The 26,742-nt window shown below is 34.6% G+C and overlaps 1 protein-coding gene across 11 annotated transcripts in view; it reads left to right on the top strand.

Annotated features, from left to right (window-relative positions):
• The window catches only part of MYCBP2 (MYC binding protein 2), a 173,245-nt gene that overhangs the window by 121,758 nt on the left and 24,745 nt on the right, over window positions 1-26,742 (top strand). For 6 of the 11 annotated variants that reach the window (XM_050333825.1, XM_050333831.1, XM_050333824.1 and 3 more), the window contains 11 exons: window positions 1,115-1,339; window positions 2,248-2,380; window positions 5,750-5,875; window positions 9,259-9,420; window positions 18,500-20,143; window positions 21,497-21,666; window positions 22,455-22,699; window positions 23,389-23,556; window positions 25,248-25,405; window positions 25,809-26,008; window positions 26,273-26,422. In XM_050333825.1, the coding sequence (XP_050189782.1) occupies window positions 1,115-1,339; window positions 2,248-2,380; window positions 5,750-5,875; window positions 9,259-9,420; window positions 18,500-20,143; window positions 21,497-21,666; window positions 22,455-22,699; window positions 23,389-23,556; window positions 25,248-25,405; window positions 25,809-26,008; window positions 26,273-26,422 (3,381 nt within the window). The remainder of the gene's footprint in view (window positions 1-1,114; window positions 1,340-2,247; window positions 2,381-5,749; window positions 5,876-9,258; window positions 9,421-18,499; window positions 20,144-21,496; window positions 21,667-22,454; window positions 22,700-23,388; window positions 23,557-25,247; window positions 25,406-25,808; window positions 26,009-26,272; window positions 26,423-26,742) is intronic. The other 5 variants (XM_050333829.1, XM_050333828.1, XM_050333823.1 and 2 more) reach the window with 4 other exon arrangements.

Here is a 26,742-nt window from a genome sequence, read left to right as displayed (position 1 = left end):
GTATGAGCATATTCAGATGAAATTAAATTTATAGAAGTCGGATTAATAAATAAATAATAAAGAAAATAGGATATACCCTCTAACATTGATAATAAAGATTTTAAATGCTGATGGTATATAAAGGACTGACTACTAATAAAGACTTGTATGCTGCTTATAAAAAGCACCTCCTGTTGCTGTTGCTGAACTCAGTATACTAAATTAGGTGAACAACTGGCTTCATCCAGTAGGGCATTACATAGTTCTTGACTTTCAGGTGTTCCTTTAAAATACCTCTGACTTTCATTGTAAGCATAATAGAGCCCCCTTCTGCTTCTTATTTGCTTTCTTCTGATACAAATGCACACTCTTTACTCCCATCTCTCATATTTTTCTTTACAGTGGCCTTTTTGTTAAGCTGTAGCTGGCTGAAAAATCAATACTAACTATTCTCTTCTTTTAGTAACTGCAGTTTTTTCTTGGTAAGAAATTCAGAAAGTATGTCATCATTTCAGATTTGGATATATATTTCATCTGTAATTAATATGAGATGGAATAAATTTGTAGGCCATTTTTATTGTCATGGTGAAAATAATAAATACTCAGTAATATTTATATGTGCTTTTACAGTCTATGGTATTGCTGTTACTCTTTGTTATAATTTTACCTTAAAGTTAACAATATATTCTGAATATTAAATCAAAAAAAGAAGCATACCATATGGAGAGAGATAATATTCCCTTTACCTAGCCTCAGACTTTCACGAAATTTCACAAATACAGAAGGAGGAATGAGTGTGTATCCTGATAAATGTCAGTGTGGAACAAGGGTTAATGAAAGCAGTTAGGTTTAAAAAGTTGTCTCCAAGGTTAGATATGAGCTATTCCTTTTAGATAAATGGTTACATTTATACTACTTTTGCTTTAAGAGAAATACAGTGACTTTTCAATTAATGTGCAATTTACTAGTAGTTAGTTGTTCAGCATTGCACAGTAAAATTAGCAATGTAACAAGTATCTATTTTAGCTTTGCAATTTACCTTTTTTAGTCTTGAAATATTTCTTATCTAAATAGTTCAAAAGTGGGATTAATAGATTTTATTCTGTTCTGTTTTGCCTTTTTTCAAATTTCTCAGGAATCTAGGTCTAATGCTGATGATTTTTTCAAAGACCTAAATTCGTACTGTCCGCAGGAAGCAGTGATGCAAGAACAAGATATGCCATTCCTTCGAGGTGGACCTGGAGTGTACAAGGTAGTGAAGACTGGCCCATCAGGTCACAACATCAGAAGCTGCCCTAACCTTAGAGGTATCCCAATTGGAATGTTAGTTCTGGGAAACAAAGTCAAGGCAGTGGGCGAGGTATGGATCCTTGTAGCTTCAGTTCATGTCTTCATAGATACCAGTATGTAACAGTAGTAAACGCAACAAAAGAATCTGCCTCTGTACAGGTTTGCTTTTCTAATCCTCATGATAAATGCTGACCTTTGAACTTGGTTTGTATTATAAGGACTAATGCAGTTATGTCTTTTGCCTTTTTGCATTGATTGGAATAATGTTAAAGTGGTACTGTGGTTAAATATGTTTGCTTATATGTTTCTGTTACAGTATTCCTTACAGAATTATGTTTCTTGTTCTACCTTTTTGTCATATTCTTTGAAAGAATTTTGTTTAATTGAAAAAAAGTTTTTCTAGGACCTAACCATTTAACCAATTATTGTGTTTCTCTATATTGATTGTATTAATTTGTTCAGTTGCCGAACTGTTGTTACGGTTCCCGGTTGTCCAGCTGTGGTGTTTTATGGTTAAGAAGGGCTTAAGGATGAAGTGTGTCATGCTATTTCCTAAATATAATGTCAGGAACAAAATTAATACTCATAAAAACTTTTCATATTTGATTTGGTATTATAATTCTACTGTTGCATCCATCAATTAGAAGGCATATTTTGGTGACTATTTCCTCAAGTTTTTATTCAGGCTTATTTGGATGTTCTAAAGTTGTGATGTGGGTGTTTTGCTTCTTCCAAACATAAACAGGTCTAATATTTTTGGAACAACTCCTAAATGTAAATTTACCATAAGTAGGTTTGGTACTTCAATCTGCCTCAGCCTGTGGCCTTAATTTAAGAAACTTTTTCTTTTTACGTTTGCTTTGTAATATAAAGATTGGAATGAGTGTGTTTTTCAGATGCTATAATAAGTTGCTGAATCACGCTATTGAATTATTTGAAAAGTCAATAAATTTTGCTTTTTTTATGTGTGTGCATCAGGTGACTAATTCAGAAGGTACATGGGTGCAAATGGATAAGAACAGCATGGTAGAGTTCTGTGAAAGTGATGAAGGCGAGGCATGGTCATTAGCTAGAGACAGAGGTGGAAACCAGTACCTCCGGCATGAAGATGGCAAGTGGTTGTTTTGTTTTATTTTTTAAAATTAACTTAGAAAAAATTAAGCAATCTAAACATGAAAAATAAAGTAGCATCTGAGTTTTTAACAGGTATCATAATAATTTATGCATTTTCATTTGAGTTATGTGTTACACAGTAGGATTTTAAAGTTGTTTATAAACAGTCTTTAAATTTGTTTTAAAAGAACAGTTAAAAATATTTTCCCCATGTTTTCCTCTGTATCAGTTATGGTTAGGGGCCGTAACTTTAACCATCCTTTTTTTTTTTTTTTTAGCTGTGGGGATAATTTTTAAATAAGTAATTGTTCATTTTTGTAGGGTTTCTTTATCTTCTTTGTGTCTCTTGAAAAGCAGAGGAGAATGAATTATTTAGGTTCCTTTTGATTCTGTTAAGTTTGTTAATTTTGTAACATGACATCTTGCTAAAAACCTGTTAATATGTTTTTTAACACTGTATTTGAAATTAACATCAGATTAGTTAATTACACGAGTTAGCAAAGTATGATTGCATTCTCTTAAAATGCATAATTTCTCTCTTGGTAATTCATGTTCAGATTGGGTAAGACCTAGGAATAATTAAAAAAAAAAAAAAAACCAAGATGGTACTATGCAAAAATTCTTATTGCTTTCCTCCCACTCCATCATCCTTCTTGTTGATCTCCCTCCAAACAGGCTGTCATACCTTAAGGTATTCTGAAACTGTTATTTCCTTAACAGACTCAGCCCGTCTGCATGCATTCTGTTTTGCAAGATTGTGGGCAGTGCTTATATTCCTTAAAAATGAGAGAAGGAGTAATCTGTCAGTGTTTATACTTCTGCATAAGATCATATATCTAACCATCCTGTCATTGCAGATTCAGCTGGCTCAGGTTGCTCAGGGCCTTGCGTTCTCAACTTCTGGCTATCTCCAGCCTCTCTGAACACTTGTACAAATATTGGCTCACCTTCATGGTGAAAAATATTCTTAATACCTAATCACAGTTTTCCATGCTGCAACTTTTGTTCGTTGTCTCTTGTCCTGTCACTGTGAACATCTGAGATCAGTCTGGCTTCATCTTCCCTGAACTCTTTGATTAGATAATGAAAGGGACCAATAAGTTCTTGCCTTAGCTTTCTTTTTCTTAAACCCACATCTCAGCCTCTCTTTAGATGTTGTATGTTCTACTGCCCTGAATATCTTGGTGGTCTCTGCTGAACTCATTTCAGTCTGTCTTCTGATGGGGAGCCTGAAATTGGACACAGCACCCCAGCTGGTTCAGTCTGTCCCTCTTGTCTTTCCAAAGTCTAGTAAAAATTACTATAAATCTTCATTAGTGTGATTTTGTTACAGGTGTTCTTAGAAACATTTAAGGTTCTTCCATAGATAATAAAATTTCAGTAGAGTTCCCTAGAGGCTGGCTTGTTTCTACTCACTCAGTTTTTTCAAGCTTGCTTTCTTTTAATCTATATTTCTCTGTTTTTTGAATAAATTTGGACATTTTCAAATTATAATCTTCCCACTCCGTTTATAGGATTTAATGTATCCTATAGATATATTCCAAAAGGTGTCTTCATGAAAAACTTTGACCTCACAGCAGTCATATTCTACTTGTGTTTTTATGTGCTTATTGTCAGCCTCTTAATTATTCATTATAACAGACTCTGCCCTTTTTGTGGTTTGGGTATTTGGCACAGAAATTTGTTTCACACATAGATGCTCTAATAATTATCATCACATTACTATATTAAAGCAAAATAGTTCCTTGCTAGTACATATGTATTTTCTGTAGGATGTTGTGGCTTGACTTTAAGGTATAAAACATTCTGCAAAGAAGGGAAATAATGAAAAGGTTTTCATAAGGTATATAAGTATTTAAGTAGTGCTTAGAACACTATCTTTTTTTTCAAGTCATAGCTTTTCTGCTTGCAGTTATGTCTGATAATGTCAATGTTTTAATCTTTTCTAGGTGAGTTTATGTGTTTATAAGTAGGGCGAAGATAGATACATCTAGCTAAAGCAGTTAAAGCAATTATCAGTTCAATTACTGAGATATTTTAACCTGTTTTATGTTCCTAGTACATCTCAGTACCAGGTAAAACTAATGTGCTTAGGCCATATCTGGAGGTTACTTTAAACTGATTGTTTTTATTTGCCATGAAATTATTTAGAAATACTTTGTCATCAGTTTCAATGTTTCTGCCGGAGGGAAATAATTAGGATTTGGAGGAGCTCCAGGTAGATTGGCAACTGTCTATATTTTTATCCATAAATCATATCTTTCAGGTTTTGTTCATATCTTCATTATTTTAAAAAAATATAATTTCATTCCCATAAAGAAGTAGGATTTTTGTAAGAGAAAAACCAGAAGTCATACTGAATGCCTAGGTCCATAGGCAAGTATCCAGTTAAAACACTAGAGCAAGATCTAGAATTGCCTCAGAGAAAGTTCTAGATCCTTTCTTTTATAAGCCAACTTTAAATTTCTAGCTTTTTCCCTGGTAATTTTTTTTAACTTAAATATGTGTGTTATGTAAAAGTTTGTACTCTGAAATGCAGTTTGGGCCTTAAATGCAATTTTTAAAAAATTACTTTTAGAAGACTAGTGATTTTTTTTTAATTAATCCACATGAATTTTAGTGCATTTACGAGAAAAAAAAGTTTTTCAAGGTGCCAGCTTGAGCTTTTAAACCTGCACTTGGGACAGTTCTTCTGAATGCTTTCTTACATATCATCACTTGTAATTACATTTCTGACCACATGAAGTCAGTAATTTCTCTCTAAATCTAAACAGTCAAGTGGATTCTGTCTCGTTTATTTTGGCCATATGTTATTAGGAATATTATGAAAGACTCCAGGTTGGATTTGGTTGGAGGTTTCTTTAGTGTCATACAGAAAGCAAAATTGTAGTACTCATGTAGAGATATGAATAAATGTCAGGAAAAAATGTTTTATGTTCCATGAATTACCAGGGCATACCCAGGATTAAAGATTTATTGGCTTAGAGTCAGCGACTGAAAACTATCCTTTCTTCACTTTGCTTTGTCAAATGAATTTTAACAATTGCTAAAAGGTAAACACTAAATGGTGTGATGTTACTGGAAAAAACAAAGTGTCAAGCTAGTTCCTAAGTGGCAGATAATGGCAAAGCTGGCAGTAACTCAGTCAAACATAAAAACAGTCTGTATGGTATTAAGTCCTCTGTCTTTATATTTTTAGAGCGTGAGATCTAAAGAAGAGATGTGCTTTTTTTTTAAGAGAATTGAGTAGAGAGGATGAGAGCTATGTGTGGAAAAAAATATAACTCCTTTGCTTTGTGACTCATCTTTCCAATGTAGATCAGTTACTGAGAAGGTCTAATTCTGAAAAGATGTGTTTTTCTTACAGAGCAAGTACTTCTAGATCAAAATGTGCAGACTCCTCCCCCAAGTCCTTTTTCAGTACAAGCTTTCAGTAAGGGGACAAGCTGTAGTAATGGACAAGGGTTTGATTATGGCCTTGGAAATAACAAAGGTATGTTTTTACACTCATGCTTTAAAACAATTATCTTTTTCTTAACTCGGCTTTTACTTTTATTACTCATTTGCTACCTTTTTAGGCACTACAGATGTTCTCCAAAAGACATAAACAGTAGTACAATGAATTGCAAGGTGTTTTTCAAAATATGTAGTTAATGTTAGAACTGCTTTATTTTCTGCTTTAATTTCACTTAATCTAAGTACTCTGTATAAAAAGGATCATCTAAGATGAAGTTATAGTTGAGGCTTTCTGTAGTGGTAGGCACAAAACTAATGCTGAAATGAAAAATACATACTTTTAAAACAAAATAAGGAAATTATTTGATTTAGAAAGCATGGATTTTAATTTAAAAGGCCAGAAACCTTTGTCATCTGTCTTGACAACTTTTCAAATGCATTTAATGGGTTGACAGGATAAAAGGTAACATTTGAGATTTCTTGTAAAACTCAAAAAAATTAGAAAACTCAAAAAATCCCACCTAAAAAAAAAAAAAAAGTTGTAAAACTGAAGTTACCTTTCTATCACATAGATATTAGTTACAAATGCTGGGCAATAAATAAAACCTTGTTAATTTTATAAAACCTTGTTAATTTTACTGGCATAAAATAATTGTTTCTTTTAATCATGGTTTATTTTGTTAGCAAGATCTAAAAATATATATACTTATATATAAATCTGCTTACCTTCTGGTAATTTATTGATTAGATCTAGAAAATTTAATAATATAGAAGGGACTTTTGGTGAGGCAGGTGTCCTTGAGAAATATACCTGAAACACGGAGCTTTGCCATTCTATTCTTATATCACTGTACTCTGTCCATGACACTTCAAATAGGGACCTGAAGTGCTGCATGTGTTTTTTAACATCAGCCTATGCTCTTAGTGGTCTCCTAAATAAAATAACACTTACTTTAAAGGAGAGGAGATTAGGAAAAAATTTATTCCTAAATATTCTAACCTGTTAGTGTCACAACATGAAATAGTTTTATATCACTTCCCAATGGTCTATTTTGTAGAGAGCAGTCCATACTTGCCCATGCATTGTTATAGGAAACTCTTATTTTGGACGGAAAAGTTGAAGTGTTTTTCATCTGTTTTATAAGGCCTTTTATACAGAACTGGTTTTCCCAGTTCAACCATACTTATTTCAAACTAATGATTGAATCACAGAAGTGGAAGGGTTTAAGCTGTGAGGCAGTATTACTGCCTGTGTCTCAATGTCAGTTGTGTAATAGTGCAAATATTATCTATTCTTTTTTCTACAGAAGCATATTAGGAAAATAATTTTTCCTTCTGTGTTGTCCAGAGATAAAATTTAGAAATCAATATGCTGTATTAACAGGCATCCTGGTTTCTTGAAGACATTGTGATTCTCTTTACTATATCTTAAGCAGTTTCAAAGGTGTTTCTTTGGGATAATACAGTTACAGAAGATTTGGAAGCTACTCCTGGCATTGGATTCCATACCATTTTTCACATATTATTTTCTCAAGCTGTGATGTTTGGTGTGAATGAACACATCAGCTAGATGACTTGATTTATTCTGTGTACAGTATTTCCTTCTGAATTGCTTAAGAGCAGAGAGTTGTTGGCAACTGTATTGACAGAATAATAGAATAATAGAAAAATAGAATTGACAGAATAATAGAAAAATAGAATTCTTCAGCTATATCATTACTTTATATGCAGGATTTTTGTGTTCTCAGGTAAAAGAAGCTTTTGAGTTTTGTAGAAAATAAAACAAGGAAGGCACAAGCACGATCTCATAGGGAATTTTTGAATGAAGCACATTTGGAGCTGCTTGTTTATTAAAAGATTCAGTGAAAATAGTTTCAATAGTTTCAATGAAAATAGTTCAGTTCATTTCATTTTCAATGAAAATTCAGTTGCCATCTATGAGTATTTCAAATTTCTTCAAATGTAGAGATGCCCATATAATAGGTCTGTATTTATAGTATTGCCTGCAAGACCGAAGACATGACTCCCACAATGATTGTTACGTGTAGCTATGTCTTCTCTCTACAGTGCAGACAAGTTTTTAATATTCCTTGTGAATCGCCCTACCCACCTCCATATTTGATTATTGTGGGCAGATGATTTTCAAGCTCTTCTCAGATGTTCTTCCCTTTAAAATAATTACTCCTTTTAGGAAACAGGCATACTGTATTTTATAATAGTGATTTGTCGAACATGTAAATCATAGAATAGGTGGGGTTGGAGGGGACCTCAGAGATCATCTAGTTCCAACCCCCCTCCCACTAGACCAGGCTGCTCAATCAATTGTAGGTTTTTAAGGTAGGAATGATTGCCCCTAACGTACAGATTCCAACATTTTTTAGGTATGCTAATTTCAAAACAGTGAAATAAAATTGATTTTTTTGAGTTCTTAGGTAATACAGGGTTTCATACACCCACTGGTCTTTCTCTAATTCCATGAAAGAAAAGTAATAATCATATAAAAATGTTCTAAATTCAATGAATTGTAAATTATATAGTAGCTGCTAATTTTTTTTACTAGGTTTTGTAGAATGCTGTCAAAATGATAGGAATTTGCAGAATAAAGTGACATTGTTAGGATTTGCCTGAAGATGGTTCAAATCTGAGATTCTCTCAAAATCTTGGTTCCTCCCACCTCATATTACTAAGTATACTTCAAGTTATGACATGGTGTGGTCTTCTTACTGAGGCATCATGTATTTCTAATGCTCATATAGAGTTTTTTGAGAATTGGCATTCAAAATTAAAACTCTATTTTTAACATACTAGTTTTCTGAAGGCCTTAATTTGTCTCTCAACAAATGTATGTAGTTTTCATAAAACCAGTTCTAGTTCCTAGGTGATACTAATGAGTTTTAAAAATTATCTTTAATCTGGTCTTGAAAAACAGCACAACAGAATACTTTAAAGATATTTACAAAAATGAGCAAATATTTACCAAAGCCTTGGCACAGAAATACATTTGCCAAAGCCTAAGTACATGTTAGCTTTCCCTTCTCATCAGTTTTTCAAATCTCCTTCTGCATGTTCTGTTGCATGTGTGTGTTACTGTAAATGCTAGGGATTTCTGTCTTTTCTTTGGCTGCTCTTTATTTTTTAGCAAGGTGAATATAAATTTCTATTTTGAAATGTTTTAAATAACTGCACTAAAATATCCATGATCCTTTAAAACCCTGCTTGTAGTTTTCAGTAATTTTGTTGCCATGCATGGAGTGAGATTTTTTTTATTTTTAGCTACAAGCAGAGTACTTTGTGGCTAAATAAGATTTATAAGCTTTCTTTGTTATCATCATTTAAACTTTAATTGAGCACCATTTTACTCTACCTTTCTGGAAAATGACAGGTAACAGGTTGTAGTTTTGACTGTTTTGCCCACTACAGGTGACCAACTGAGTGCCATACTGAATTCCATTCAGTCACGGCCAAATCTCCCAGCTCCTTCCATCTTTGATCAAGCTGCAAAACCTCCCTCTTCCCTAGTCCACAGTCCATTTGTGTTCGGACAGCCCCTTTCCTTCCAGCAGCCTCAGCCACAGCTTCAGAGTAAGTTTGTCAGCCTTACCTGCCTCATCAGTCCATTTCTGCAGCTTTGACATTGCTGTTCTCAGTTGCTTACCAGCTACTGATCATCCCTCAGTGCACCTTCCTGGTTTTGTTTTTTTTTACATTTTCCATGATTCAGAAGCATGTGAGGTAATGCTCCTAAAGAAGTATACTTGTTCAACTTGAATTTTTATGTTGCCTGTATTTTGCTTTTGTATGTGTTTTTCGCTGTAGGCAAGTCACAAAAGTACATTTTCAAATTGTATGCAACTCTGGGTTTATTATACAGGTAAATATTTTATATAGTACAAGATGATGATAATTCTTTTAACATCAAAAATCCACTGCAGTAAGTTCATAGGTGTTAACTTACCTCCTAAATTCTTATTTTTGTCATTGCTCCTAACTTTAGGCCTGTAGCTGGACAGTGGAAACAATTTGGCACTACTCACAAGAAAGGTTTTGGTAGTCTTCTGTTAGGTGCTCATAGGATTGGCATGGGCACGGAAGTTTGTGCTGCAAGGTGAAACTAACCTGATTACTAACGGGAGGACAGGAAACTTTTTTGGTCGTGAATAATGAAAACTAAAAGCTCAACCTTCATGATGGATAGCAGTAAATATTGCTGTAAAGATGGATATTGCAGTAAATTCTTTCTTACATACCAAACAGTTATAGCATGGGTTACAGGGATACTAGTTTTCTCCTGTCTCCCATAAGCTGCCCTTCTGAAGTGCCATAGTCCTTTCTCCTGGGATTCTGTCAGTCAGTTCACTCTCTATGTCTGTGTAGTCCTGGGTCTATCCAGCTCAGCTTACTGAAGTGACAGTGAAGTTGCTTTGTGTGAGTAGATTAAAAATTTTAATTGACATGTATAAAGACTATCAGAAGTATTCTGACTGTGATCTTTCGTGGTTATTCTGGACTTAAACCAATGTCCTGAAAGCAGAATATTCCAAAAACTACTCGGATAAAACTGTTGTATATTCTTCCCCATCACTTTTAGTTTTCTTCTCTTGTTCAGAGTAGTGAAGTCAAGAGTTTCTTATTCAGCTTTGCATCAAAATAATCAAAATAATCTTATCTCAAAGTTAGGCCTATATTGTATGAAAAGAAATGCTGTCAGCATTTTTATTGCCTGCCCAACAAGATCTTGTTCAATGGGTTTGCCTGTCCCAACAGATGCAGATAAACCATATTCAGTAAGCTATATCTGTGTTTCATGTTTTAATGAGAATCCCTGATTCACAAGGAAGTCCTTTTTTTTGTCAGATAGGGGGAGCACTAGTAGTCTACCAAATAAAGCAACAATGAAAATGGAACACTTTTCAAGTTTATGTCTGATTTGGGATCTTAGCTTAGTATAAGGTCTCAATCTGGTATGCTGTTGCACTGACTGTGATTTGATACAAGGATTTTCTCTCAAACAGTTTATTTTGCAATTTCAGGTTTGATGCAGATAATGTAAATTATACTTAAAGGAGAGAATATTAACATTTTTGTTTCCACCATCAAAATTTAACAATGGGACATTAATATGGGACAAAATTTCCTCTTTGAACTTCTTTAATCTTCTGAAAATTTGTTCATTCAAATTCAGCATATTGTCAGGGAGGCCTATAAGATTATATCCATATACTTGTTCTTTAATAATCTGATGCAGTTATAATAAATTTGTAACATAAACTCATTTTAAGTATGCAGTTTTCATTCATTATTTCCAAAGCACTTTATAGGCTCCTGTTATGAAAAATGTCATTAGAAGTTAAATCCATTAAATAACATATCCCAAGGGTCCATATCAAGTCAACTGAATATTTGCTTTATCTAAAAGTATAATAGTTGAAAGAAGTTCTGCCAGCCTACATTTCCATGACTACAGAGGTTATATACTAAATACTAGTTTTTGATTGAAAGCCTAAATGGTTCAGTCTATCACTTAAATTTTCTGTTCTTCCTCAGATATCTCTACCCCTGGGGAGAAATGTGATTCAGAAGTGTGATTCTGAGGAAAGTTAGGATTGTGCTGAATATAATGCTGAAAGCTAGAATCATGCTGAACATTTGTTTTGAATATCTCAAAATATAGAATTATTTCTTTTGTTTTAGATTTTTACTATAGGAAGAAAAATGTTTATCTGATTAAACATACTTTGCCAGTGACAATAGTCACTGTAGTTTCCCTTTAGAAGTGTTAGTAGCTAGTTGTTTTTTATAGGAATGGTTTCTGTGCTTGGGGTTTAGTTTTGTTTCCAAATTCATTTAAGGAAGAGGGAAAAGGCTTCTCACAACTTTTTATCCTCCAGTATCTGGGGTTTTTTTTGCAGAATTATTATAGTTTGGGATAACCACTTCCTCACATACAATGCTTGAAGAAATAAAAAGTGTGTCTTTTTTTACACATCATAAATAAGTAAACTAATAACGGTTATCTGTGTTTTATCAAAGAGTTTGTTTACAGAAGACATATTATAAAAAAAAAGAAAGGGTTATCTGTTTTCTCAGTTTTGTGTTACTTGTTAGAACTTTGTGAAGGGCTGATTGTTCTGTCCTGCTTAATTCCTTTGCTAATTTTTACACATGGTAACACAAGGTAAAAGACTGAGAGATTGTTTTCTTTTTCATGGGGACAGTCAAAATTAAGGTGCACTTATCAAGTATTTTAGTTCTTTGGCAGTCTTGTATGCAGCTAAAAGTCCAAAAAAGCTAGAAGAGGTGGCATAGTCTATCTGGAGTACAAGAACAGCTATACTGACTTGGAACCTTAGCGAGGATTTTTTTTCCATTAAGATCACAAGTTTATGTATGTTTCTTCCTTGAATATTTTTCCAAAACAGACTATAATTACTCCAGCCTGCATTATGCTTGCTTCTGAGAACTTTGTAAGATCATCAGTAACAGATTTGCTTGTGAATGCAAGCTCCCATAGCTGCAAGATTATTGCTGCTTGCTTGATTTACCGTCTCTGAACTTCGTGAAAAGCATGGAAGACTCAAATTTCTGATTGAGTTCTGAGTATAGGTGAAGTGTGGAAATGTAGAGAGTCATGCTTCAGCAGTATGTGCTGGGTCATAAAACTCTTTTAGATGTGGCAAGTCAGGGAAACAGGATCTGTATGCTGGATGCTGTCCAGCATAAGTTATCAAAAATTTGGTAATTGGCTGTTGAGCTCTGAACTTGGGAAGGGAAGTGTGAGGCTTTGCAGTCACTGTTAGACCTTCATGCCATGTTTCCTCACATCTGAGTTGATACTGCACATGAAGACTGGATTCATGGGCTGAAAAAGCTTTGGACCCTCTTGACATGTGTCACATTCTCCATCTTCCTGTGCAGCCCTGGCAACTTGCTGAGCTCCTGCTTCCTAACTCATCTCAGTCCAGGTAGAAGCTGCAGGGCTGAGCTGCTGTTCAGTAAAATGTCCATTCAGGCTGCTTCCTTGCCAGTCCATGCTGCAGAGCTGCAATCCAAGCATCCCACCATATATGATCAGCTCCTGCCATTCATGTCAGGAGTTCCTTGATACATCCCTTCAGTATTGTGCTACCACATTCTTTTTGGTTTTGTTCTTTTCCCATCTAGGTGCTAGTTAAATAGCATTTAGAACCACTGGCTTTGGCTGCAGGGCTTCTCTCTGCATTTTCTAAACTGTAGATATGGATATGGAGCACAAAACCCTTCGTGATAGTGTTTCAGTAAAATGAAGGGAGAGAATATTCTCAACTAAGTATGTTGGTCTCTTCCATGTTGTGCTGAAATTTAACTGACTTAACTGTCAATTAAACCAATGACAACTAGTTTGAACTTTTTTCCTGCATATTGCCAAAGCATTGTTCTTGAACCTTTGAGCTAATAATTTAAACAGTTTTCATACCCTAGACTTTCCAGTTTTTATAATCAAAGATATGTATGAAGAACAGAGATCATCCTTGGGGAATCTGATATGGTAAGGGTTGTTGGGAGAGTTTAAATTGTGTCAAGCCTTTTTTTTTTTTTTTTTTAAGAAATAAATTTGGTTTATAGAATCTTGAAAAATTTTAGTGACAAATACTAAAACCATAAATTTATTTTTATCTATGCTTCTAGCACAAGAATGCTTATTTCAGTCTTTCACTTAGTAAACTTAAGTGGCTCAAGTGTTGGTGCTCCAAACCCTACCTTTGGCTAAAGAACTTTGCTAATGTTTTTCTGATGATACTGCATTTCAGCTTTTGCTTTCATTAACTCACTCATTCCCCTACTTTAACAGTATGTAATACTTTTCTCCATTGTTAATATTTAATATCCAATTTTTTTTTACTTCAATACATTCTTTTACTTATGGAAAAAAAATTAAAAAAACAAAAAATAATCCTTGTCCAACTGTCACTATGGCATTTGGCATTTTCAGCATGTGAAAAAAGATACATTGATTGCAGTGCTTGAGGACATTCAGCTCACAGTTGTATTTTAGCTTCCCTGCCAGTAACAGAGAGCAAAAGAGGAATACATTCTTTCTGAAGAGGCAGCTGTTGCTTAGGCAACATGGCTAAGGCAGGTCAGTGCCTTTCCTTCATCATCACATATAAAAGCAGTGGCTTTTCAGAAGAAGCTTTAACTAATCTCCATTCTCCAGAGACATTTTATCAGTTTGTTATAGAGTTGGTTTATAAAAAAGTAATATGAACCAGCTAGTGGTATGTCTTGCCTCCTGGATTGGTTTACCAGTGTTTCCTCAGAGGAAGTTGGCATAGCTGTTACAAGACTGCATCCTGCCATAGGAATTAAACTGCCTCTTTTATCTCCATATTGTGTAGCTTTTCAAGCTGGAGGTATTTTCACATTGAAGGAAAGAGTGTGACCAAAGATACACTGTCACATTTGAGTGTGACATGAGACAGACCTTGCCTGCCTTGTATTTTAAGTATTTGTAGTCTTTGAGGATGATTCAAAAAGAAGGAACTCTGATCAAAATGCTGGTCCCTGTGGCTGACTAGTTATCCTTGATAGACATAGATTGTTTGCCAAGTTAGCAAGGAAATCATGTGGGAAAGTCATTCTCTTTGACCTGCAGTCCCCTTGAAATGACTGAATAGTAGTACATTGTTCAAGACGCCCTAGATTGCAACATTATAAAATGTAAGTATTCTTAGACATAGACTGAAAGAATAAAGCATAAATGTGCATTGATGAAAGTGGGTTGTGAAATTAGAGAGCAGTTTCTTTTTTTAAAGAATTAAATACTTCAAACGTATGAACACCTTCTCATTGTAGAGTCTCTAGAATTATAGGTCATTGCATAAGATATGGGGGTTAGTATGTTTTATGTGTACAAGTTGGTAATATATAGTACCAGACAAAAAAGTCTTAAGCAGTTTAGGAATTTACTTATTTTCAAGAGTTATCTTACTCCATTTGTACAAGAAGGTCTATCTAAAACAGGGTATCTTTTGACATACACATTCTCTCTAAAATTATTACTGCAGCAAGGATTTGACTTATTTTTTTCTAAACAAAGGAGTAGGCATTAGAATTAGAATTAAAACCAGAAAAAAATAGAAAAGTAAAATGATAGACTGAAACTAAAAGTCCATATTATCTCATTCCAAGTTTCATTTGGAGCTGTACTATTAACAAATTTGGTGTCAGTAGACTACTGAAATTATGTTGAATTACATCAGAACTTTTCTTAAAGCAAAATTTTTGTAAGAGTTGATACAGATTTTTTTTCATGTATATACTATTTGATAGACAGTACTGCTAGTTGTCTCTCATATTGAGAAACTTCACGTTATGTAAGAGAAGTTTTTCAAAACATTGAGGTGCAGTCAGTTTTGAAAACAGATGGTTTAGATGGGTTTAATATATTTTTCTTCATTCTTTTCAATGATTAGCAAGACTTTTCAACAGAAATATGTAGATGTTCTCTAATTTTCACTAAAGAATGTATAAATTTATCATCCAGAAGGTGATATTGAAGTTCTAAATAATTCATCTCTGAATTTACAGATTAGAAGGCTTCAGTTCAAACCAGGGTTCAGTTCCAAACTAGGCACTGCTGGGTTTTATAATAAACTATAAATCTCATTGGCTATTCTCCATACATTACATTTTTAGGTCCTAAAAGCTAATACTGAAGTCACAGCATTTTTAGATCAGGGGAACTGACCTACTGCCTTCTACTACAAACTACTCCTTTTCATTTACAGCTGATGTAGTTATCTAAAAAATGAATTCAGAATACTTAACAGAGGAAATATCTATCATTTGAAATGCTTGTTTTTATCTTTGCTGCTTTTCCATTGAATCTGTGCTGCTTCTGTGCAACTGTTTTCCACTGTAGAAACTCCATCCTGCTGCCTTGCTTCTCGTGAGCGTATTTACAAAACTAGTGATGTAGCTGGGCCTGCCTCTGCTCTTTCATCTCTCTCTCACAAACTGAAGGGTGGGTATGCATGCCAACATAGCAAGGTTATTCAAATTTTTACATGAAAAATGTCGTTTTCTTTTTTTTTCTCCTTCCATTCATTTTCATTTCATTCATTTATTAAAATAATGTTTTGAAAACAAATGTTCAGTTCTGGTATTTGTTGGCAATTTATTTGATATAACCATTCAGTGTTGCCTTCCTGAGTTGCAACAACTCCATGATACAAATGATAGCTGCCTCTTTCTGCTTTGTAAACAGGAAAGTGATGGTAATCTAATTTAATAACACCTGTTTTCAAACAACACGCAAACAAAGTATGTAAGAAGAAAAGGGGGGAAAAATCTGGTATTTGTTTGCTATATTATGCGATTTTTCATTTGGGAGTTTTTGTTTTTGTGCTGATAGTCTAGAATGCCAATTAGGATTATTAACCTGTATATGTGCGAAACCAAACCTTTGTGTTTAAAATACAAGACTTTTTTTTGTTATTGGAAGCTACTGTTAGGCTATACCTTTTATAAGCAGTTTTTTTCTAGAATGTTTTCCTGATTGAAATGCACTAATTGTGCGCGTACTTTATTTTTGATACATTGCTGAATGGCTTGAAGTTTTTTATGTCCTCTAAAAAGATTATTGTCATTTTTTGCTTTTTTTATCTCTTCTATGAGACATTCTGCAAAAAGTTCTATCTAAAGTATTTTCTCATCTGGCAGACCTTAAATTAATCATTTTATTTGTTTCGGGGGAAAAATGTGTATAAAAATAATTAGAATTTGCATTTTGCAATTTATCGATCACAAAATAAACATCTCAAAATGGCTCATCAGTAAAACTGGTGTATAACTCAGCTGGCATGTGTGAAATGCTTGGACTGATACTTAAACTTTTTGGGTTTTCCTTTTAGCAAGAACAATCATTTTATAAACTGCAGTGTACCGTGCTATTTCTTTCCTTCCTCTTCCCTGCCCCACATAAAAAATACTTATAGAACTCATGAGAAAAAACACAGATTAGACTCTCAAAATTAATTCGAAGGGTATTTGAGATGTTATCATTATATTCTACTCTTTACATTTGGCATATTATTCCTGAATATAGACACAGTATTTCTTCTGTGCCTGGAGAAGTATGAACTCCTATTATGACCTTGGAAGGCAGGAGAGTGGTCTAACCTTCAATTTTGTTAAATATTCTGACATAATTCATTCCCTTCACTTTTTTGTATTGCTGTTCATTTTATTATAAGGTACTTAAATATGGGGGATAGCAAAATAGTAAGAATCAGTTTGTAACCCAAGGAAACATCTGGGTTGCTAAATTTTGCTCCAAAACGTTTTTTTTTCTTTTTTTTTCTTTTTTTTTGGGGGGGGGGATTGTAAAAAGTAATTGTGATTGTGAAACTAAAAAACTGCATCTATATATTTTCTATCATAGGGGTAAGTCTTTGTGATTTAGAACTGCATGAAATTGGCTCAAATCCCAGAATGCATAAGAAATTGAACACTGATTTCACACCTCCTAAGTAAATACTGAAGGTACTAGGCAAAACATGACCACCTGTTCCCATTAGAAATCAAGGCCCAAATTAGCAGGTTTTTTCTGATTAATTGAAACTTTATTTTTTGACACATAGTTGCCTCCTAAAAATACACCCAGACAAATGGAAATGACCTTCAAATATCTAGAAAAGTAAAATAATCCGAAGTACTGTGTCCTATATCTACAAGCTTCACTAGGGAAATCTTTTCATGTTTAGCTAATGAAAACCCATTCAGATCAGAAGGATTTAACTCTGCGTTCAAGACTTTGCAGTGTAAGGCTTTCTGGAGAGACAGCTGTATTAACTGTTGAATTGCTTGCCAGTAATCTCAACATTGCTTGTATTAATTTTTGTATGGACTTACATCAAGCTACCTGTAGTTTTTATAGTTCTGCAGAGTAATATATGCACAGAGTCAATGTGCACATGAACAATAAAGTAGTGCATGAAAGTAGCATCACTGACCAGAGTTGTTGGTTTAGCTTAGTGGTTGAAAGAAGTGGGTTTGTTGGTTTTGAGTTTTTCTCAGTAGGTCGTGTTTTGGTAGCAGAACACGGAGAGTTTGTGGTCTTAAAAAGGTGGATACCTCAGATTACCAATCTGAATAGTTTTAAGCGTGTTTACAAGCCTCTTGTCCAATTTACCTAATAACTCTGTTTACTTCCTACAATTCCTGACTTTTGAGCATTAAAAAAAAAAAATAAATCTGGTAATAGATTTATGCAAGTCTCTTGTTGCAGTCAGGCTGACACACATGAGGATAATAAAGAAATAATCCCTGGTTTATGTTGCAATTGTCATAAATTAACTCCTGGCATTTTACCTAAGGGTGTAAATTGTGCTTCCTTTACTAGTGTTTTGTGGAAACAGCGAACTATGCCTTTTGATACCTCCATAGTTATGTTTTCTGTGTAAATATTTCCTAACACTTGTTTCTGTGTATCTTTAGGAAAAGAAATACATTGAAAATATTCTAGGTGAAAAAAGATCCTACCATATTTCCTCTAATTTTTATGTGGACAGGAGCATGTCTCTGATCTTTATCTTGTGTTCAGGTCTTTAGTCCTTGTTTTTTACTACTTAAGTTATCACTGTCAACATGTAACTATTCAGTTATAAAATCTACTACACAGGTGACCGAATTAATTTCACGGGAGCTGCTAGACCGGTTTCTCCAGCTGGAAAGACGGACACCTCATCAAAGCACAGGGCTGACTGCAGGTCACCCAAACTTGATGTGCGAATGAACAGAGCTGTTGCTGAACAGAAGAAACCCCGAAATACAGAAGGTTTATCTGCCAGTGAGTGTCTTATCCTGAAATCAGATGCTGCAAAGCTGCGGTCAGACTCGCACAGCAGGTCTTTGTCGCCAAATCACAACACTTTGCAAACACTAAAAACTGATGGAAGAACAACTACCGGTCTGAGAGCCGAATCTCCAGGGCCTGGAACCAGGTCATCTTCTCCAAAGACAAAGACACTTACAGCTGTTAGATCTGGTGCTAGTTCTCCACGATCCTCATCACCCCATGACAAAACTCTACCTCAGAAACCTTCATCCCCTGTAAAAACAAAGCTTGATCCTCCTCGAGAACGCTCCAAATCAGATTCCTACACATTAGATCCAGACACCCTTCGCAAAAAGAAAGTGCCACTAACAGAACCCTTAAGGGGGAGGTCTACTTCACCTAAACCAAAAATTATTGCAAAAGATGGAAAACCTGTTACGGAAACTGAAAATAGAGCTCCTTCCCCTCATGTTGTACAAGAAAATCTTCACAGTGAGGTAGTTGAAGTATGTACTTCGAGTACTTTAAAGACTGACAGCATTACAGATACCACCTGTGAGGACAACACTGAATTCAGAAGTCTGGATGATGGTTCTAATAAAGTCCATTTCAGCATAGGAAAAGCACCACTGAAGGATGAGCAAGACATGAGAGCATCTCCAAAAGTGAGCCGTAAATGTGCTGGTAGGCACACAAGACCCAAAAAGGAAAAATCCAACTTTCTTTTCAAAGGAGATGGCTCCAAGCCCGTAGAGCCTGCCAAACAAGCAATGTCACCTTCTGTTGCAGAATGTGCTAGAGCTGTATTTGCTGCATTTCTTTGGCATGAAGGAATAGTTCATGATGCTATGGCATGTTCATCTTTTTTGAAGTTTAATCCAGAACTGTCCAAAGAGCATGCACCCATACGAAGCAGTCTTACTCAACAGCCTGCAGAGGAAAAAGAAACCAAGTTGAAAAATAGGCATTCATTGGAAATATCATCTGCTCTGAATATGTTCAACATCTCACCTCATGGACCAGATATATCCAAAATGGGTAGCATCAATAAGAACAAAGTCCTCTCAATGTTAAAAGAACCGCCTCTGCATGAAAAGTGCGAGGATGGAAAAACTGAAACTACCTCCTTTGAAACATCCAGTCATCACACAATGAAATCCAAGTCTCCTCTTCCATTAACACTGCAGCACTTAGTAGCTTTCTGGGAAGATATTTCTTTAGCAACTATTAAAGCAGCTTCCCAAAACATGATTTTTCCAAGTCCTGGTTCTTGCGCGGTGTTAAAGAAGAAGGAAAGTGACAAAGATAACAAGAAAGCTAAAAAAGAGAAAAAGAAAAAGGAAAAGGTTGAGACTAGGCCAAGGGGAAATCTTTTTGGTGAAATGGCCCAGCTTGCAGTGGGAGGACCTGAGAAAGACACCATCTGTGAGTTGTGTGGAGAATCCCATCCGTATCCAGTGACTTACCACATGAGGCAAGCTCATCCAGGTAAGATTCCATATTTAATTCCCATGACAATCTATAAAGTGTATTTCACACACACGTTCTGGTATTAGTTACTGTTATGAAAATGAGTCAGGCTATCTTGTAAGACCCCAGGCTCACCTCACAAGCTCATCAGAGGGGTTTTATGTCAAAAACATATAAAGCCCCAAAACCTGCCCGAGTGGGTTTATTAAGGGGGCCTTCAGTTCTTTTATACCTTGAGGCTGCACATGGGAAAAATGCTACAACGTTTTCAAGGGGTCAAAACGACACACTTGTACTGGCAAACTTTGGAAGATAAGGAAAATTGGGAAAAGTGTAAAGCATATAGTCAACATAAAGCATTTCATAAAGGACTGATTTAAAAAATTTCAACTCAACAAGAAAAGGGAATAAGGAGAAGTAGTAGTAAAGGGGGAAAGAGGGGAGGGGCAGAGAGGATAGAGAGAGAGAGGTCATGGGGAAGTGGGGGAGAGAGATTGTTGGTTTGAACTGGTAATAATTTTTTTCCAGACTCTTACAATTGTATACACTAAATTAAAATTTATGCTTACATAAAGATTATTTACACATCTTTGTATTTGTAATTTCAAGTAGTTACGGATCTAAACTTTCAAATATGCCAAATAACATTGTTCGAAACACAGTCAAAATAATGTTCTGACCTTACAGTAGGTCTTCAGAAACATGCCATTTTTTTCACTTGAGGACTTGAAACTGTGCTGAGAAAGTGGAAAATAAAAAATGAGACTGATCATTTAGAGTTTCTACATTACCAAAAGTTTTCTGTTACTATTTTACTCTTAATAATGGAAAACTTTTATTTATCTGTTCTGTCAGTACTGGATATCAGGGACTTAATATTTGGTATACTTGCTTGTATATATGTTTTTTTTTAGCTCTGTATGCAAAGTTAAATTTCTATTTAGCAATTATCAGTTCCCTGAATCTTTCTGAGAAATGCTTATCAGCAAAGGGATACAGTCTATTCCCTCTTAAGCTTTAGAGTTAGCTAGGAGGTAAGAGTTTTATGTTTATTAAATTACAGATAATGTTGGCTAACTTATAAAACTGACCTTACCACCAGCTATTTGAATGGGGAACTGTTGATGCTTTGGACAATAAAATAATAAAAACTTGAAAACTGCTCTGTGTTTGGATTTGTTGGATACTGGTGGGACACATGGACAAAAACATTGTTTTGTAACCAATTCAGACATATAGAAACATAGAAAATTAGACCAGGAAAAGACAAGTGTCTTCCTGCCCCCTCTTCATCCCTCTTCTACAGCAATAAAAGATACAATAGTAACTCTACTTTTGAAATAACTTGTTTTCCCTCTTTCCCCGACGTAGGTTGTGGCCGTTACGCAGGCGGCCAAGGTTACAACAGCATTGGGCACTTCTGTGGAGGATGGGCTGGCAATTGTGGCGACGGTGGTATTGGAGGAAGCACTTGGTATTTGGTTTGCGATCGATGCAGAGAAAAATATCTCCGTGAAAAGCAAGCAGCAGCAAGAGAGAAGGTATTTTCAGCTGCTTTTCATATGTTTAGATGTCTATCTCCTTAATAGTGCTGTGTTCACAACTTGAAAATAAGGTAGGGCCAGTTTAAAAAATTTGGAATTTAATAAATTTGAATGGTTTTGGAATATCCTCTTATGCCATTGATAGGTTTAAGACGATAAGATAGAAATTTTGCCGACTTCCAAACTTCAGATCAGATTTCTTCCCTTCAGATGATAGTGTTTTCAAATTTGTGATTTTATTTTTTTTGTCCCACTATAACCGCAGAAGTGAATGTAATACTTAATTTATTAAGTATTTTTCAGTTTACTTAACTTCGAATTTTTTTGTTTACTGAAATGAGTGGTGTTTTAACTTGGTGCTTATAGTTTCATTAATGATCTTAATAACCCAGACCATTGCGTACAAGATACCAGTAAAGCAGTTTTTAATGGGAATAGTATGAAAGGTGGTGTTCTTATATTGGTGTTTCAGGACTAATTTCAAATTCTTTCTTAAAGTATGCAAATATATTGAGGTTTTAAGGTAAGCAGAACAATGCTAATTAAACTTTATTTTTTTAACTAAACTTGTTGAAACTTTTTGCACACAAAATTAATCATGAGGCAGTTGTCAAAGCTATCAGCTTTTATTAAGTGTTTGTAAAGTTATAAAAATAAAAGAAGTGCACTTTGTCATAGAAAATATTTTACAACAGGAAGAATCAAGCAGGTTTAGTATAAGTTATGTTACCAGATTTTCCTGTGGTGAAGTATAATTTAATTAAATTGTTTTCAAATTTATCTAGATTAAACAATCGAGGAGAAAACCAATGCAAGTTAAGACACCTCGTGCCTTGCCAACTATGGAAGCTCATCAAGTGATTAAAGCAAATGCACTCTATTTACTGTCACTGAGTAGTGCTGCTGAGCCTAGTATCCTCTGCTATCACCCTGCAAAAGCATTCCAGTCTCAACTTCCAAGTCTCAAAGAAGGAATTTCTGAAGACTTTCCCATTAAAATGCCATGTCTCTATCTACAGACTTTAGCAAGGTAATTAAAGGAAGCATATGAATATTGACTTTAATATTCACCTATGTATAGCGTTGAATAAAAATGTGTGTATAAATTAAATTAAAACTTACATAGAAAAATACATATTTTCCTAATTCTTTATGATGTTTATTCTTCTGTCTCTTAATCCGTGATCTTGTTTAATCTCATACGTTGTATTTTCTCATAATGTCAAATATACCCTAAGTAGTTTTTCAGTGCTAAATATTTTTTAACAACAGTTTAGTTTCTGTCCAAAGAACTTAGAATTTACAAAAGAGTTTAACTTAATGTGTTAGTAGCAGACACGTGTGCTACTTTTTTCTCGTCACAGTTAAAAATAGTAAGAAGGAAACCAGAAGACCTGTGCTTTCTTGGTATTCTTAAGTAGATTTCACTGTAGTGTCTCATGTTTACGTTGGATAGACATTCGGGCCTAAAATACATTCTAGAAATACCTAAAAAAATACTAGAAGACAGTAAAGGGTGATCCCCTTTCCCTCTTGCTTGAAAATGCCACTGTATTTTCCAGTAACACTTTTAAGTCACAACTAGCTTAAAAGCATTAGTACACAAGGAGTAAATGAATAGTGTTGGCTAACTAAATGTATTGGCAGAGGACTTTTGTGCATGTGTGTTTCAGGAACTTGTAATCCTTAATCCTAATTTAAAAATCTAATATGATTTAGGCATCATCATGAAAATTTTGTTGGGTACCAGGATGACAACCTCTTCCAGGATGAGATGAGATACTTGCGCTCAACTTCAGTACCTGCACCATACATCTCAGTTACTCCTGATGCAAGTCCTAATGTCTTTGAAGAGCCAGAGAGTAACATGAAATCTATGCCCCCAAGGTACTTCCTTATAATTCTAGGTACTATGTACAAGTGTTAAAGTGTTAGCATAACATCAGTTAAGAAAAAAAAGGAAAGCATTGCTGCAGTTAAATAACTAAAGTATCAGATCAGCACCCATCAATCTCTGAAATGGCAACAAAAAGCCAAAAGCATAGGAAGCTGTACTTAAAAAATATCTTCAGGGTATCGTAACTTATCAGGTATATTTTCAACCATTAGCAATGGAATATGTTTGATTATGCAAATATGCAAGGAATATGTAAATCACAATTGCAACTTTTAACTGTACTGCAAATCAGTTGCTTCTCTCTAGAAAGGTCCTGGGTTTACAACCTAAATATGAAAAAATTTTGTTCAATTGAGAAGGAATCTTAGCATACCTCAGGAAAATTTATCCACAGTCTTCACTCCAGGCTTGCCTGTCTCCTATAGAGACAATTTTTTCAGAATCTCTAAAACTGAAGAAGTGACCTAAAGATCAATAATCCAAGGACCATAGCTGTTGCAAACTCCTTGAAAACATAGCAGCTTTTTTCACTGTGTATCTATTCTGTACCACAGATGACTGAGTATATATTAATGGACTTTTTGAAAGAAGTGGCTGTTGTTCTTCATTCAAAATTTCATTCTGAAGGGAAGTTTTAAAGGGAGGAAATTCCATTACCGTAAAGTTCTCAGAGCAAATGTTGCTGCTTCATTCTGTGTTCAAGTTAAAATGTCCCTAAAGAAATTACAACTTAATGCTATCTAGGACCAAGAGTGCTAGATGGTTTCTGCCAGGTTAAGCCACTTGCTTATCTCATTAAGTTTACTGTGATCTAATTCAAGCAGTTACGGAAATTTTTGTTTTGCTAGGCTAAAAAAGGCTCTTACTGTTAGTAATAGTCCAGAATCAACTTTGATGCTTAGTGTTTTCAGATGTTGGTGATTCCTCATATTATAGTGAGGATGCAATGAAGAGAAGACTTGCTTTTAATCTGTTTTTATTTCAATCTGTTATATTTTATACTGACTGCAAAAACAGTTTATTGGAATACTACAATCTACAATGTAGTCTTTTCAGAAATAGAACTTTTCTAACAAAACTCCTTAAGAGTGCATCGTATTGGTATATTCCTTTATTAAAACTGTGGACACCATGGTCTCCTGAGGCCTATAGGGACAGCATAAGCTGGGAGTTCTTCTGCAGACTGTAAGAAGTCCACTGAAGGTAAGGAGTAAAACATGTCAGAGGTATAGCCATAGCAATTGAAAATTGATTTTAAGGCTAGTGATGTTAGAAACGATATACTATCACATAAAGTTCTAAATTTCAGTTGGCTTGCATATTAAAAATTCACTCCATAGATGTTTTCACATGCATTCTCAGGACAAGTTTGGTCTGAAACTTCAATTCAGGCATGATCTGAGTGTTTGTATCTCTCCCAAAAATACCTAAATTCTTGGAACTTACCATGTACATCATTACATTTTTTTAAAAAGCACTTGCATGCTTTTGCACCATGTGTAATTCTAATACACGTTCCTTCTTTTTCAGCATTTAAACAGTTACTAGGTGCATAAGACAAACTTTCATGCAGTAGTAGCATTGTCATTATGAAATGCATGTATCCTTATTTAATATTTATGAGTAATTCAAATAATACTCTATATATTTTTTAATGAGTGTACCACTTATTTCTTTGCAGTCTGGAAACCAGTCCAATAACAGATACAGATCTTGCAAAGCGCACAGTCTTTCAAAGATCGTATTCAGTTGTTGCATCAGAATATGACAAACAGCACTCAATTTTGCCAGCACGTGTAAAGGCAATCCCTAGGAGACGAGTCAACAGTGGAGATGCAGGTAAGAGCACAGACATCAGAAGCAGGGAAAAATTACTCAAGGATTTGCAGTTCTTCTTGGAAACTATAGACAAATGTATTTTTTTAATGAGTGGCTTTTATTTTCAGTTATTAATAAGCATTAGTTGTTTGTTAGTCGGCACAGGATTAGCCTAAAATCAGCTCAGGAATTACTGATTTTGAAATCTGTGGTGAATCTTTGGGCTTGATTTAAAAGTGAAGGTGGTATTTTGTTTCTCAGTTGAAGCACCATTTTTCCACATTGCTTTTTTTTAATGCAATTTTCTCATGGAAAAAAATATATCAATTCTAAAAGTGCTTTATTGCTTTTTATTTTTACTGTGGCTATAAAATTAAAATGTGCAAAGAATCTAATGTATGCATATTTTTATGCTTTTGAATAGAAGTGGGGTCCTCTCTCCTGAGACATCCATCTCCTGAACTTTCTCGGTTAATCTCCGCCCACAGCTCTCTTTCCAAAGGAGAGAGAAATTTCCAGTGGCCAGTATTGGCATTTGTAATCCAGCATCATGATCTGGAAGGACTTGAAATAGCAATGAAACAAGCCTTACGGAAATCTGCTTGCCGAGTCTTTGCCATGGAGGTATTTTATGATTAAAATAAAATGGTTGTAAATTCTGTCTTGGAAGTGTTTTTTAAGATTATGCTATGTCCCCTGTAATATAATTGTCATTTTAGTAAACTGTTTTAGCTACAGAGCAATGTGTCTTACTTGAAGACCTGTGTATTATTATTTGCCTGTCCAAAAGCATCAGTGCACCTCCATACATAAATGGTTTAAGAAATAGTTTTACTCCAGTAAGTTAGCTTAACCAATTGATAACTCATTGTATGTAATTTATTTTAGGCTTTCAACTGGCTTCTTTGTAATGTCATTCAAACGACTTCTCTTCATGATATTTTATGGCATTTTGTGGCTTCCCTGACTCCTGCACCTGTAGAGCCAGAAGAAGAAGAGGATGAAGAAAATAAGTCAAATAAAGAAAATGCAGAACAAGTAAGTCACGTTCAGCATTCCTTTCATATCTGTTGATTTTGTAGGCAAATTAGAAATATTTTTATGTGGAAAAAAATAATTCCTTAATCCTCTCTCTGTAAAACAGAACCTTAAATTGTAGTTGAACTCATTTTGTAGACACAGATAAATTAATTTTTCTTCTAAATCATCAGATTTTTTGTGCTGATGAATTGCATAGTCTTTTAATGCATCATTTTTGAGTATTTTTGGGAAATAAAAATGCAAAAAGGCACAATCACATTGTTAATCCAGTAACAAAAAAATTCAGTTTGCTTTTTATTTTTCCTTTGCCCCACAAT

This window comes from Myiozetetes cayanensis, unplaced genomic scaffold (assembly GCF_022539395.1).
Source record: "Myiozetetes cayanensis isolate MyiCay16 unplaced genomic scaffold, myiCay2020 scf5-8, whole genome shotgun sequence".
Taxonomy (NCBI): domain Eukaryota; kingdom Metazoa; phylum Chordata; class Aves; order Passeriformes; family Tyrannidae; genus Myiozetetes; species Myiozetetes cayanensis.
The sequence above is the reverse complement of the archived record's forward strand: the minus strand, read 5'-3'. Positions and strand labels throughout refer to the sequence as shown.